Genomic DNA, 15,993 nt, shown 5'->3' on the forward strand with positions numbered 1-15,993 from the left:
CGTAGCCGAATGGGCTGGTGCGTGACTACCATTCGGAATTCACTGAGAGAACGTTGGTTCGAATCTCGATGAAACAGCAAAATGAAGAAAACGTTTTTTCTAATAGCGGTCGCCCCTCGGCAGGCAATGGCAAACCTCCGTGTGTATTTCTGCCATGAAAAAGCTCCTCGTAAAAAATATCTGCCGTTCGGAGTCGGCTTGAAACTGTAGGTCCCTCCATTTGTGGAACAACATCAAGACGCACACCACAAATTGGAGGAGGAGCTCGGCTAAACACCAAAAAAGTAAATTAAATAGCCGTTGGCGAACGTTGTTGCTCACACAATAACAACAACAACTAGATCAAGTTCACTAAAAGTTTGTCATAACTTGCTTGAGCACAAAAAATAGTACATTTGATGACAACCCTTATCGCGAACCCTTACTCGGCTCTCTCTATGAATTTGAAAGAATCTGGTGTTGAGCTGACGTAGTTCTAGATTTTGGTGTGATTTTAGTGTTCTAAAAAACTTTTATTTTCTCTATTTCCTTTTTTGTTCACATTAACCTATTCTAACTTTAAATTTTTCTTCACAAAATTTGACTATTTTTACGGCTAGATTTATATGATTGTGACAACCGTGAGAGTAGTTCTGGTTGTGAGAGAGAGAATAAAGACAATAGCGTAATCCGGTAAATCCGCTCGTTAATAACAATTAAAAATTAAAAAAAAAAGCAACAAATGTCCAATTCCCTAAACCTATCAGCTGGTTCCGCAAAATTCATTCATAATTCGCTGATGTCGCCCGCCACCTTCTGAGTTCTCTCCACCGCGGTGCAATCTTGTATCCTATCCCTATTTAGTGCACATCACACTTTTGTTAAAAAAAGAATCGAGAGAGCCATCATATGTCAAAATAGACGCCATCGAACTGTGACAGTTGACAAAGCAAAACATAAGCTTGAAAGGCCCTGTTGTGTGTGTGTGTGTATTTATTACAATAACAAAAAAAAAAATTACGAAGTTTACAATGTATGAGTAAACAAAAATTCTACCTGTACTCTTACTGCACAGCCGCAGTATCAGTGCACCACCACTCAAGTTCGTCGACTGCGCAGCGGTGATTAGCTACAAAAGGGGCGTTTGCGCGTTTATCATCCAATTGGAATTTACGAATAAATTTTTATCGCGCACCACCTTACAATCGATCGTGAATTTTAAAGGCACTTGCTCTTGCCAAATAAAATCAAAGAATTTTTATATGACTTTTACGAGTTACAAATTAATTGTAAATGTACTTTATCAGCTGATACATTGCACAACAACGCAGTCATCACTCATTCGAGAATTGGCGATATTTATTTGTAGAGCACATACACACATACAAATTATGATAGTTTTTCATATTCTTTTACTTTTCAACACCCCCACAGAGATATACAGGGTACACTAATAAAAACTCACCCAATAAATGATGCACAGAGATTACAAACAGGCTCTTCGATGTCACGTTGTATTGACGACACTTTTTCAGAAATTTCAACGGCATTGCTATCTAATTGGACTTGCTTTGCAAAGGCACTTGTTTTTTTGTTTTGTTACTTCGCAACGTTGTATACTGTCGCGGCGGCTGGAGTTATGTTTATCGTTGTCGTTGTGGTCGTTGACGCTGTCGTATGCTATCAACCGCCTTTCTCGTTAGCTGTTAAGCACATTCAACCCACAATTGGACTTGTTGCGCTCTCGCATACGGTCTCCAACTTGGTATGGCGTCGGCGTCTCTGCCTGTTGTTGGAGTATCAGCAGCGTCAGCGGCAGTCACACGCACTTTTTTATGGTATCATTAGCCATTTGCATATAAATTACACAATCTATCTTTACTTTGCTTTGGGTTGCTATAAATGTGTAGTGCTTATGTTTAAGGAGCGCCGGGGGCGTTTAATGGAACTTGGTGTACACGTACACGTATGTATGAGCCGCTTGCACACAAGAACTCAAATATCCGAATTTGTGACTGGTATTATTAATTGGTACTACAGGCACAAATTCTTATACTTTTTAACTATGTTTAAGGCACAATAAAAGCAGCCAACGGAATCGAGGAGCTGTAACTTAATTGCACATGCACTAAATTTACAAATCTAAATGCCTAACAAAGCGGCTAGCAAATATTCGTAACTAACTTATAGAAACTTTCGCAAATTTTCCACGCTCTCGCAGTCGTCCGTCGTACTTGCTTCGATTTTTACCGATTTTCACAACTTTTGAAAACGAAACTTATTTGTAGTCGTTAGCCGTTCATTGTTAAATTGAAAATTAATAGACACACTTAAAAAATGTTAACAAGAAAATTAAAATTATTTTAAGAAAGGAAGAAAGAATTTCGTTGCGTGTTGCGTCGACGACTGAAACTTTGACAATTTTGACAGTCCACAATTTTTTAAGCCTTGCGTCTTACCCTTGCTTTATCGCATTGTTGCTTTGACATTCAATCTTCCTCTACAATTCAAATGGTTGGCAAGTTGGATGAAAAGGAAACTGTTCCCAATTTGATTTAAGATATAATAGAAATAGAGTTGGTAAATTTCGTCGCTTAGAAATTAAAAATGATTTCAGCAATATTTCCAAAATTATTGATTATTTAAAGTGCATAATATGTTGCGGTAATTATACAGCCAAAAAAAAGTATAACAAAATATAAAATCTAAAAGAATTTAAATAAATAAATTCATCGATAACAATATTGACATATACTTATTTTTCTACTTAAATAAAAAAATTAGAATTTACAATGCTCCAAAAATGCTTCAATATCAACTATAATTTAAAAAAAATTGCATTTTGTAAGTATCTTGCGAGTAAGCCTAAAAGTTAGTATTCAAGTCTTCAAAAAAGCAGATGTTGCATATAAAAATGCTGTGAAATTCCGAGCAAATTCTACTATATTTAATATTCTGATTTCAGTATGCCGTGTGATATTTATTCAAATTGGTCATCAGTTCGCAGAACTATCGAAATTTGTGACCTCCTTATAAGCAGGATTTGTGCTCTCAGTTGGCTGGTAATCATTCTATTTACAAATTATGATATTTGTTTATGGATATTACCAAATATCATGAATAAAAGTGGTAGTTTTTGTCTTATAAAATGTCAATGTGTGAAAGGTCAATATCTCGTGGATGATTCCACTATTTCTCATTAAAAAGATTAAAATAAAATAGAGCAAAAAAAAAGAGTTAAAAACTAACTAAAAAAACAGGAGGAAAGTGTCCAACGCGAATACTCGATGACACACAATTAGCTTTACGCTTACATTCGATTATCAAATTTAGTACCAAGAATTAAAACAAATTATTGTAATAATAATTATGCCTATAAAAGGTTTAATGTATGGAGAGCAAACCTCCGTGTGCGTTTCTGCCATGAAAAAACTCCTCATAAAAAATATCTGCCATTCGGAGTCGGTGCGTCCCTTCATTTACGTAACAACAACAAGACGCACCCCACAAATAGGAGGAGGAGCCCGACCGAACACCTAACAGAAGTGTACGCGCCAATAATTTATTTATTTTATGTTTTTAAAAGTGGAATTTGTGATAGTAACCAATAGCAGAAATCAATTAAATACATTTTATTCTACTTGAAAATATTCACATAAATTTCCTCTAAATGTGTGCATAAGATGGAAAAAAAATGATTTTTCTTTTTACTCTTTAAATGTGGTCAATGGCCAAAAAACTGAGACAACTACTTTTTATTTTTTTAATACTTACCTGTGCAGACAACGCTTTGAAAAATACCATAGAATTTCAAAGGGAATCATTAAGTTTTCCCTAGATTTCCTACAAATAGCCAAAAAACTGAGACACCTACTTTTTATTTTTTTAATACTTACCTGTGCAGTCAACGCTTTGAAAAATACCATAGAATTTCAAAGGGAATCATTAAGTTTTCCCTAGATTTGCTACAAATAGCTTACAAGTTGGTATCATTTAATCTCCTCTTTCAATTTCTCTTCTCAAATGTCCAATCGATACGCTAAGGGTTATTAAATAAAAACAAAAAACAGATAAGATATATAATTCTTATTTATAGCTTCCAAATTTTATACAATTTTGGTGTTTCTCCAAATACTTTATCATTTGAAGCAATAATCTTAGCTTAGAGAGTTTTACTTCACTTGAGGTTTACATAGGGTTTGCTATAGGTAAGTTTTAAGCCAAGTTGTTATTAGATTCCAGCCCTCTCACACTTTTGCAAAATTGCTCGTTAGCTTTTACGTTCAATTTTGCGTGTAAGCATGATTTTGCAACCAACAATTTTAGCGAACAACGAATTTTTCGCTGTTTTGTCGACGATGGCGTCATAACTGTCTATTCAAGAATTTTTGGACGAATCATAATTGTGAGCAAATTGAAAGGCAAAACTTGGATCACAGACAAAACTTGCACATCGCCTCATATTTTCCAAACGCAAATTAAAGAAATATAAATTGGTGCAGGTTCTAAACCAAGGAGGTAGCTGTAATGGCTTCTTTGTAAAGTCTCTTAGCCAAGATTCTCCTTCAATTTTTGGTGTGCGTCTTCATGTTATTCTACAAATGGAGGGACTTAGAGTTTAAGGTCGCCTCCGTTGATTTTGAATCCACTCTCCATTCGGCTTTCACTGTGACAAGAAATCATCAACCAAAAATAAAACGGAAAATTTAACATTTAAGCCACCAAACCCCACAAAAATATAGATTCGCCTTGTGTAAAACTTTCAACCACTTTGGCACTTTCTTCTTGCATGGTTGGCAACGCGTACCCTACGTAGTGCTGCCACTACCACACAGAGGTATTTTCAGCCAGAATTTTCCCACGAAAATAGAAAATAAATTAAACAAAAAATCCACTGAGACCAAATACAGAATTTAATAAAATTGAAAACAATCGCAAAAAAGATTGACAAATAATCGAACGAAAAACAACAATCGACAATCAGAAATAAAAGTGGTAGTGGCAACAAAGAGGTAGTTAATTTTCGGGCAAAGAAACATACGGATGCATAAAAAGCAATAGAGGAATTAAAATACATAAAATCGTACATTCCAAATAGCAATAACAAAGAGGCAGCGAACTGAGACGAAATAGAATTACGATAGAAGTGAACGAATAAGCATCGCCTACAATATTTTCAAATACCGAAAATTTTATTGCAGTGCAAATAATACAAAATAAATAAGATCGTACAGAAGAAATCAATTACAGTGATTTCATATAAATTGAAAAAAGTGAAAGTGCATTAGAAATCAGTTATTTTGGAATAGTACAGAAAGTAGCTGTTTGAAAGTTATTGTTACAGTTGCAAAAAAGCGAATAAAGCAAGGAAAGAAAAAAATAATTATGGCTACCTCAGGATATCAACTGGATTTCAATCAGGATTTTACGTAAGTCAAATTAGAAAAAAAAGTCCAGTAAGAAGTTGAATATGCACAGCTCCTACAATAGTATTTACGTACCAACAAAGTACGTACCCTGAAGAGCGCAAATTAAAAAAATTACGAATAACAAAGTAAACAAGTTGAGCAAGGAAATTAGAAAATATTCAATGATTCCAAGAATATTTATACTCTATCATTCTTGTGATTGTTCATGGTTTCGCCAATACATCGATATTTTGAAATGATTTATGCGTCCTGTTTTGTTTTTCTAAATAAATGTTTATTTGTACATATCAAATATTTTTATTTTGAGAAAATTAAAAACTATAAACAACAATCAATTGAACTACGACAATTATAACAAGTACATAAAATCAAAAGCCCTATAAAAGCCAGTTTAGCGTTGGCAAATTGTTATAAACAGTCGCTGCTGCATGAATTCGTGGTCTGAAAATAAAATGCATTGCGTCGTAATGTTGAAGGCGATGGTGAAGGGTAAGGTGTTGTGGTGGTAGTGAGGTAAATCACAAACTTGGTGCTGTGATCTATTCTTTCTTCATATAACTTTTTTTGTTTGCCATAGTTGTTGTGGTTGTTGTTGTTGTCTAAAACAAGTTTTTTTTCACTCTTGAATTTATTTATTCTTCTTCTGTGCAGAAACGACAACTTCAAGTGCACAGGTACAAAGTCAGTGATTTTGCCTTTTTTTGACGTCAAACGCATACATACAAAATACATACATATGTATGCACCCTCCCTTGCGGGGAAGAGTGAAATTAAGTTCCAGTTGTGACAAATAGGGAAGGCAGTGGTAGCGAAGTTGGAGCAAAGAAAAAAATAAATACACACAATTCAACCGACTCACTTTCGATCAAACAAACCAGCAAAAAATGCAAAAAAAAAAAAAACAGGTTTAAGAATATGTTGTTTTGGGTCAGCTGATCAGTGTTTTTATTATTATTTGCTTTTATGTTTTGTTCTTTTGGGAGATGTAATTTTTTGCAGCTGTATTTTTTGATTATTTTAGATGATTAACAAGTTCTTTAGCATTTTTGGGCTTTTGTGTACATGTGTGCATGTGTGTGTGTATATTCTCATAATGATGTCATGTGCAAAAGTAGTAAGATTCATTTTCCAGGGCACCAGCTGAGGCTGATGCAAGGTGGATTTAATAAGGTGACAGCATTCACCCAGCTGAATTATTCGCCGTAGGGATGGCTTACGTCAAAATGATATGCTTTGTTTGTATGTATTGGTATGTCTATATTCGTATGTTTACATTTGCTTGCTGATTTTGACATGATGCTTGCACCAAACGCAACAACAAATACATGTAGGGTTTTACTTATATGTGTTTGCTGTCACCTGTAATAAATTCGCCTTGGGCTGATGATAGCTTGTTGTTGTTGTTGTTGTTGTTGTTGTGTGGCTCGGGACACTCGGTTATGATCTAACAGAAGTGCGCGAATTTATGTACGCTCCGGAACTGTCACTCCAACAACATTCGCCAAATGTGATTGAGAGTATTCTATGTTTTTTACAACAACAAACTGCTTTATTCTTCGCTTTCGTGGCATTTGACTCCACTTTATGAGAAAGGGAATCACTAACATTTAGCTGTTAGTGTGATATACCTATTGTATAGTTTTAACAATATTTTTTTTTGGTAGAAATATATTCCAATAATCATACGAATCAAAATTTCAAACTTTGTGTAAAATTAAAAAAATTGTAGAAATGTTTACCAAAATTTTAAATTCTTTATTCAGAGTTAAAAAAAGTATTCGATTTTATATATAGCCCATTAACTTATAGTATAATAAATTGCAAGTTTGAGGCGGCTAAAAATCCGCTTTGATTTTTGATAATTTTATTCCAAACGGATTTGGGCCTTTTCTTCCATGTAAAAAATATTTTGAGCATTCTTTATTTAAAAAAAAAAGTAATAAATACTGCCTTGTCGGAATCGTATAGCTGCTGAACTTGCTAAGCTGACCAAAAAATAGAAGTGGTGGTTCGCGCAAACTGTTTGGTTTCTACTTGCGGGTTGCCCTTTGAAATGCACAAGCACTATGCGGTAACCATGAAATATAATGGTAGAAAGAGCTTTTGGTGTAGACGATGAAAGGAGCCCATGCTAAAAAAGTTCACTTCTCGGTTATGAAGGTCTTAAAAGAACATATTTCTATGGGAATCAAGGCTAGTAGACTTGCAGTGCTCGGCACTCGAAGTGTAACCAACTTCAGACCGCTCGCGCAGTTGATGCACGGGCATCAGTTATCTGGCTAAATGACAGTCCAGAGTATTGTTTACAAGTGCGCGGAAGCATTTTGCCGAGAGTAAACGAGAAAAAAGAAAATCAGTAATGGATTTCAAACGTAAACTTATGATTGCATTATATTTGGCTGGAAAATCACAACCAGCGATTGTTCGGGAGCTCGAGCACCTTAAAGTAAATAAAGTTTTTGTTTATCGCATCATTACTCGTTACAATGATACTGGTAGCATCGCGAAACTTCATGGAGGTGGTCATGAAAAGACTGCAACGTCACGTGAAATGGTTCAAAAAGTGAATAAGCAACTTAAGCGAAATCCCTGACGAAGTGCCAATCAAATCGCGAAAGAATGAAAATATCTGACCGTAGCATCCGCCGCATACTCAAAAATCAAGTCAATCTCAAACTCAAGCCCTACAAGATCCAAATCAGCATGGTCTCACATCAAAGCAGTAACAAGTCAGACTTGAGAGAGCGAAGGAGTTGATTTGATTGGCCGAAAGCGGTCAATTTCCAAACATTATGTTTTCTGAAGTAAAAATTTTTCAAATTGAGCAATTCGTAAAATCACAAAACGATAGAGTTTATTTGACTGACCGTTCATACGAGAATTTGTGTCATCGACTGGCCACCAGGAGGCAACACCCGCCACAGGTAAAGGTTTGAGCCGCTGTAACCGCAGATGGGCGCTCTCCAATCGTTTTCATCGAGTCTTAGCGTCAAGGTAAATGCGAAATATTATCGGGAAAGTATTCTGGAGGTTGCTTTAAAGCCGTGGGCAGACAAAAATTTCGGTGGCAGACCATGGACGTTTCGATAGGACTCGGCACCTGCTCACAAAGCTCAAGTGAGCCAAGAATGGCTAAAAAACAACGTTCCGAACTTCATAACGTCCACACAATGGGTCTCAAATTCACCAGACGCTAATCCAATGGATTATTCCTTTAGGGCCATTTTGGAGAGCAAGGTCCGAACTAAAAGATTGTCTCGAGGCGCTGAAAAGAGTTTTTGTCCGAGAGTGGGCCAAAATATCTACAAGTCACATTCGGGCAGTTTGCGATTCGTTTCGGGGCCGTCTCAAGGCTATAGTCAAGACAAAAGGTGGTCATAGCGAGCAAAAGTAAATTAATTCTTAATTTTGTATTATTTTCACACATTTCATTACTTTGAATTGAACAAAATTAATTTTCCAAACTAAATTTATGACCTTTTTAATTGGCACACTTCGAGTGCTGGACCCTGTAAAATCCTTTTATGTAAGCATTTGTACCTTTGAGAACTCGTATTCTAGTACTAAGATAAAAAGAGTTTAAAAAATGCGAACAAGAAATCAAAAACCCGTTATAGGTGCATAAATTAAAGTTGTATATAAGTGTATGTACATATATAAATGGCAAAGAGAAAGTAAGCAAACCACAAATTAAACCAAAAATCGACAAACATTTTTTCTAATCAGTTGCAGGCACACACAGTCTTACATAGTACATAAAATACATTAATTCAAATGCTGTAAAAGGTCTCACCCAGCTGACTGACAAGCTATCGCCTTTCAAAGGCGAATGCACCTCTGTAAATTTCATTGAAAAGTTCAAGGTTTGCTTTATCACAATCGCACTGAAAATCCAGCTATTCCAAACTGCGCGCGTAGATATTGAATCTTTATTTACCTGTTTTCGTTATATTTTCTGTTTGCTCATTTATTACACCTATGCTTATCATTTGTTTGGCGTTAGACGAATGCATTTGAAAAAATTTGCACTTATAGATATGCGTATGTGAAAAATAAATGCAGTTCGTGAAGAAAAATCAGGTATGTTTTGAAGTTTTTTGATGTAACCAAAGGTTTATAAAAGTGTTAAATAAGGATATCAAAGTCCAAATAATAAAAATGGCAGGGAGAACAACATTCCACTGAAATTGAAAACTTAATAGTAATCAGTATAAATAAAAAATCACGCAAATCAATAGCAATCAAATCAATTCAGTTTAAATAAATTTAAAAAGTTCGGAACCGTCAAAGCATTGCATTTTGAGAGGACACAACCACTAAGTACCACAGTTAAAAAAACACTAAGATGTAAGATCATTGAAAAAATATCCACAAAAATTAGTTGTCAACGTCTTTAAACCTCCGCTGGACACCTTTTTTAAAAACCTTCGGTGGGACAGCCGGGTCTGGCCTTTTTATCGTCCTGTTCGAGGATCTTTTTTAAAAGGTTATATCCATAAATCGATAGAAAATTAAATTTTAGGAAGCTACCTGGAAGCTCAAGCCGTTAGCTATAAAAGAAATATGTTAAATTTCCGTCCAAAGTCGAAAAAACCAGTCTGGCCAGAGGCGGATGCCCAACGGAGGGTTAAACAAATTAACAAAGTTCGGAACCATCAAAGCATAGCGTTTTGGGGGGACACGTTCACGAAATACCATAGTAAAAAAAACACTAAAATAGTATTGTAAAATAATTGAAAAATATCCCGACAAATTAGCAGTCAGCGTCTTTAAGTCACTTAACTTCTCAGTAAGCAGTCGCACAGTTCAGAGAAGAGCAGGCGCAACTGGGTTAAAAAGTTATAGGTAGCCAAACAGCCATTCACTTCCGAGAAAAATTGCAAAGCTCGCCTAAAATTTGCTTGGGTTCATCTTGATTGGTCAAGGCCGAAAATGAAAATCGTACTATTTTATGATGAATTAAAGTTTAACTTAAAAAACTCGGAAGCGGTTTGATTCTCGCCACTCTCAAGGGACTGTCAAGCATGAAGGAGGGAACAAAATGGTATGGGGTTGCTTCAGTGTCATAATGGGCATATTTATATATAAACGCGTCCTTGAAAATGTGATGTTTTCCTACACAGAATTGAACAGGCCGTGATCAGTGTGAAAAATATCAACATTTTGAAATGGCCGACAGAGTCCCCAGATTTCAAGCAAATTGTGAGTCTTTCGGAGATTGGGGAAGGACATCAATGGCACTAAGGGTAAGTTGCTTGAGGCAACAAAAAAATGTTGGATTATCATTGCGAACTACATCATCAAAATCTAAGTGAAACAACTATTTCGACGCTAAGAGACTTAAGCTGATACAACAACAACAATACCAAAAAATGTTCGCACAACAGTCGGTTCTATTGTACTTTATCGGAACGAGGCGGATTTTTATCCGGTCAATGATTGTCACTAGCAGCATTCCTCGTCCATGTTTGGGGAATAGGTATTTATGCTGCTACAAAAACGCCAAAAGAAAATCGATTTTATTTTCCAAAGTCCTATTACTCCAACAGATTATCCTACCCATTAAAATTCAAAGGACCTTACATTCTGTGTGTAAGTGTGTCTTACGACAACCACCCTGCCTACCTACCTACATTCTGATACATTTATATTTTGCAATAAAATTTAAAGAAAAAACGTAAAGGTTGCTTGTCGCACGTACAGTTGTGTGCGGGTTGTTCCCGAGATGCGAACCACAAAGTATATTAGTTCAAACGGTTTATGCACTCCCGCTACCATTAAAAAACTACGAAAAATGTTTTGTAGAGGATCATCACACTAAAAATATGTGCACGAAGAGTAAAATGAAAAAGGATAGGTTAGGGTAGGTTAGCCTGGTTGGCATTAAGCCACGCATAGACATTTTGGTCCCTAGCGATACCAGATGGAGACCGACCTCTATGAATTCTGATTCAAGCTTCATGTCTTTGTGCCATCCTTCCTCTTCAATTGTAGTGCGAAACCTCCACTCCCAATTGAAGTACGGAGACATGTAGTCTGTGCAGCCTGAACTCCACTTTCCTATTGAGCTGTGTCCAGCAGCCACTAACCTCCTCGCGGATTTCGCTGCCAGATTTTCCGCCATAAGTCCAATAGGTGGCATGCTGAGTATACTCCTGTTATGCACAGAGCAGCGAGTCGCTGAATCCTTTCCAGTGACATTAAGTATGTCAGTTTTCTTGTCGCAGTCCATCATACTAAGGCCCCATAAAGCAATATCGGTCTAACTACTGCCGTGTAGCACCAATGCATCAGAAAGGGTGATGAAAAAGTATTGTATGATTTATATAAAATAATTTCACAAACGTCAAATAAATAAAAATAAAAAAAAAGTCAAAAATAATAATAAAAAAGGTATGCTAAAAATAAAGTTACATTTTTTAATTTTTTTTATTGATGACTCCCTTGCCGAGTAATAATTTGCATGCATGCATATGTATTTTTCCATATGCATATTAAAAATAATTTTCTCTATCTCTACATGCTATTTTCATTCATTTTCCGTATGATTATTATACAATATACTTTTATTATTGCATTTACAATACATTTTTTCACTGCGATCAGCAAAATTTCCTTCATAATTACATAGGCACATACATACATACATGCTTAGGTAGTTAATTGCAGCTTCATTTGCTATTGGCTGCCACTTAAAATCGCCTCACTGTTAGTGATTCATCCACTGCTACTACAGTCGGTTTTTGCTTTGGCCTACAATATTTTTATTACTTTAATACTTGCACTGAGATCAACGTCCTTTTAGCTGCTAAGTCATTTCGTTTTAATTTCGTGCATACATAAATAGAAATATTCATATATATATGCTTGTGTATGTATGTATGTTTATACCTTTATGCATATGAACCCATATTCAGACGCAGTGATATTTTTAACCAAACTGATTTATTGGATTCGCGACATTATCAAATTAATAAAAAATCAAAAATAAAAGTGAGTTCGCTTCATTGATAATACTTGAGTCAATAAAAAAAAAATAATAAAAAATAATACCAATGTGCAAAATGATAAACTTGCTTTTAGCGAGGTGGCCAAGAATCACCTCCAAGTTACCCTCGTAGACGCAAAATCCCATACTGGGAGGGAGGAGTTGGCCAATTAGGGTGCCATTGAGGGACGGCTGTCAGAAATGATCGTCGAATACCTCATGGCAAACCAAGGACAAGTACCTCTTTTCGACTCGGGAGACATTTGCCGTGGGTATAGGGTGATTAAGTGTGCTGATGAGTTCTACAGGGGTTTTCTGGAGAAGTGCGTTGCTGAGGTCAGCAATGCCAGGGAGGGGCCCTCACTTAAGCTCATCGCAGCTTCGGAGATTCCAAGAAGACCCAGAGCCCTCAATTTGCTATCGAAAGTCAATCTGGAGGGTCCGAAGATCTTCCACGGCCTCAAGCTTCAAAACCCTGAGGTTCTTATGGACAACTGGTCTATGATCAAGTTGGAGGAACCTCAGAAAAACAGCTGCTCGGCACTGCTGCTAATTTCTAAAGAGTTCCTGAAGATATTCGAGGAAAAGAAGCACAAACTGCGTTTTGGCCTCAAACGTCAAACTTAAGATCTTCCACGCGTCTGGGGCTTCGACAGCCTGGGGCAATACGCCAACCTAAATCCAATCAATATCCTCCACCATAGCAACAGCTCTGGCTGTAGATATATGTATGTATGCCTGTTGGAGGTCTCATAATGGTATCAAAACGGCGCTTTAGTGCTACTTGAGGAGTGCCAGAATGACACTTCAACCATTTCACCTACCTACCTACTTGATGAAGCATCGATTCCTTAATAAAAATCAATGGAATCGTAATTATTCCTTACTGTCAACAAAAAAAAATATATATAATATATGTACTATATAAATCGATAGTTCTAAGTCCAAACGCTATTTGCATCACCCCGTTTAAGAACAGCAATCAGCTATTTGACCGGCTGAAGCATTGAATACTGGCTGAACATTGACTAGCGCATATCAAGAAAAAATTACATGGCTGTTATTAATCGACGCTTGAAAAGAATGTTGATGCTCTTGGAGTAAAAAAAAGCTAGAAAAATTATTTGAAGCACAATCAAAAATGTTTGGATTATCAAGGAACATATTTCGGGAAACGATAAAGCCATTTCCTGTGATAAATATTTGTTGCTGTGTTCCCTACTAAACAAAAAAACATATGAATAGCAACCCATGCATTGTTTATTTAACAATACTTACATTTATGAACAATAAGGGACGTAAAAAGTTTTTGTTTTTTATTTTTTTGAAAACGTTCATGCCGCCGCTTTTCATTCAATAACTTTTCACTCTGCCTAAATAATTATGTTTGTATGTTTGTATGTATGTATGTACATATTTAAGTGTATGCACTCATTTTTAGAACATCCATAAATAATTTTGTGATCACATTAAAAAAAATGTCGCCTTCATGTCTCAATGCATCCTTCATTGAGCCATAAACCAAATAGAGAAATAAGCCAATAATGGAATCAAAAATAAAATTAAATAAAAACACATTGATGTGCATTTATTTTTGTTCTATATACTATGTACATATGTATGTATGTATGTTCATATGTTTTTATTTCACATATTCTTGAAAATTGCGCTCGATTGCATTTCACCTCTTACACGTACCCACCTGCGCATCTATCACCACTTCGAGTGTCTACCTGACAATCTAACCACAAGTCGTCATTCCTCATTTGCGGCGCTCATTGCCAATTACTTGAGTATTGAATGTGATGCATATGTACATACATACATACATACATACAGTTATGTGAAAAATAATAGGGACAGAGCCTCCCCAAACTTACATTATATTTACAACCGAATAAAAAAACGAAAATTCTTTCTTGTTTAAACGATTTATTTTTTCTTAAACGGTAGAAAAAAGATTAATAACAAAATTTTTGCTATTCCTATAATATATTTTGTTTTTTTTTTGTGATTTTATATGAATTTATATAGTTTAACGTGTGAAAAAAATAGGACACTTCATGAAATCTTAAAGCTATAAATAACTTAAGTAAAACTAAATAGATATTTTAACTGAATATTGTTGCATAAAGCCTTAGTGCCATATTAGTACTTTTTTGCGGATCCTTTGTTATCCAGAACAGCAGCATTGAGTCGACCAAATTTTGACAAACATGTACCGGTATTGCGTTGAACGCATCCTGAATAAGATTCCAAAGCTGGTCGCAACTTGATGGACACTCTCCCCTGATTGCCCTCTTAACTTCGTTCCACAAATTTTCTATGGCGTTCAAATCAGGGAATTGTGCTGGCCATTCTACAACATTGATTTTGTTGTCCTGGAACCACTTCTTTGTGGACTTTGCCGTATGTTTTGGGTCATTATCCTGCTGGAAGACCCATATGAGTGGCATATTTTCTTTGGCATACGGCAGCATTGTATTTTTCAAAATTTCAATGTAATCAGCCGATTTCATTATGTTCTGGATGCGATATAGAGGACCCACGCCATAATAAGAGAATGACCCCCATACCACGATGCTACCACCACCGTGTTTGACCGTCTTTAAAGTATATTTTGGATTGAATTCTTGATGGATAGGCCTTCTTACATGGTGGACACCTCTATCAGAAGAAAACCAGTTTAGTACTTTTGTTTCATCGGACCACGGAATGTTACGCCATTTTTCTTTAGGCCAATTGGTATGATTTTTAGCAAATTGTAATATTTGTTTTACGTTCTTTTTGGATAACAATGACACTTTTCTCGCACTACGGGCTCTCAATTCCTCACCGATGAGTGTTTTTCTAATCGTTGATGTGTCAACGTCAATGTTTAAATCATTTCTTATTCGTTTAGATGTGATAAATGGATCTTTGTTTACGCATCGAATAATACTTATCTTTATAGTAGGTGTAATTTTTGGTTTTCTACCACGGGTTTCATCCTTGGGAATACATTAATAGCATTTTCGACCATCGTTTTTGAAATACCGAGCATTTGTGCAATTTTTCTGTACGAATTTCCGCTTTTACTTTAATTTTTAATATTATTTCTAGTAGCGTGGTCGCAGTGCGCATTTCTACCCATATTTGCCTAAAAAGTTACAAAATTGCAATTTATTTAGCAATTAATGTGAAGCTGTGCATTTGTTTTACGCACTTACTTAACTACCTACCTACTTACTTGTTATCTAAACGAAAGAAAAAGACACACAAATTGTAACGGGATTTCTCAATGTCGTTTACAAGCTTTGCTATACAACTCTTTTTTTAGCACAAATTCTTTCATTTTACATGAATTCGTAAACACAAAAAACGGTGAATACAACTGTCCTTATTATTTTTTTCAAAATATTTTCCTTGAAAGTCAATACATTTTGCATTCGCTTCAACCAATTTTCAAAACACTTCTGTCACTCAAAAGTGGTTGGGTTAGGTAAGGTTAGGTTGAACTGGTTGCCTGTTTCTATTGCAAATTTAAGCAGACATTTCCTACCCACTGCTGAGATGTCTTCCAATCCATGAAACTGTTGGTTGATTGGTTAGAGTGGT

The 15,993-nt window shown here is 35.7% G+C and overlaps 2 protein-coding genes across 3 annotated transcripts in view; one reads left to right on the forward strand and one right to left on the reverse strand.

Moving 5' to 3' along the window:
• Positions 1–2,408, reverse strand: part of LOC128865329 (tyrosine-protein phosphatase non-receptor type 14) — a 40,435-nt gene extending 38,027 nt beyond the window's left edge. The window contains exon 1 of the mRNA XM_054105529.1: positions 1,445–2,408. Coding sequence (XP_053961504.1) covers positions 1,445–1,529 — 85 coding nt within the window. The 5' untranslated portion in view covers positions 1,530–2,408. The remainder of the gene's footprint in view (positions 1–1,444) is intronic.
• Positions 2,409–4,772: 2,364 nt separating this feature from the next.
• LOC128865433 (WD repeat domain phosphoinositide-interacting protein 2) overlaps positions 4,773–15,993 on the forward strand; it is a 43,740-nt gene continuing 32,519 nt past the window's right edge. Inside the window, exon 1 of one of the 2 annotated variants that reach the window (XM_054105812.1) lies at positions 4,773–5,408. In XM_054105812.1, the coding sequence (XP_053961787.1) occupies positions 5,365–5,408 (44 nt within the window). In that variant the 5' untranslated portion in view covers positions 4,773–5,364. The remainder of the gene's footprint in view (positions 5,409–15,993) is intronic. The other variant, XM_054105811.1, reaches the window with a different exon arrangement.

The sequence above is a fragment of the Anastrepha ludens genome, chromosome 5 (genome assembly GCF_028408465.1).
Source record: "Anastrepha ludens isolate Willacy chromosome 5, idAnaLude1.1, whole genome shotgun sequence".
NCBI lineage: Eukaryota > Metazoa > Arthropoda > Insecta > Diptera > Tephritidae > Anastrepha > Anastrepha ludens.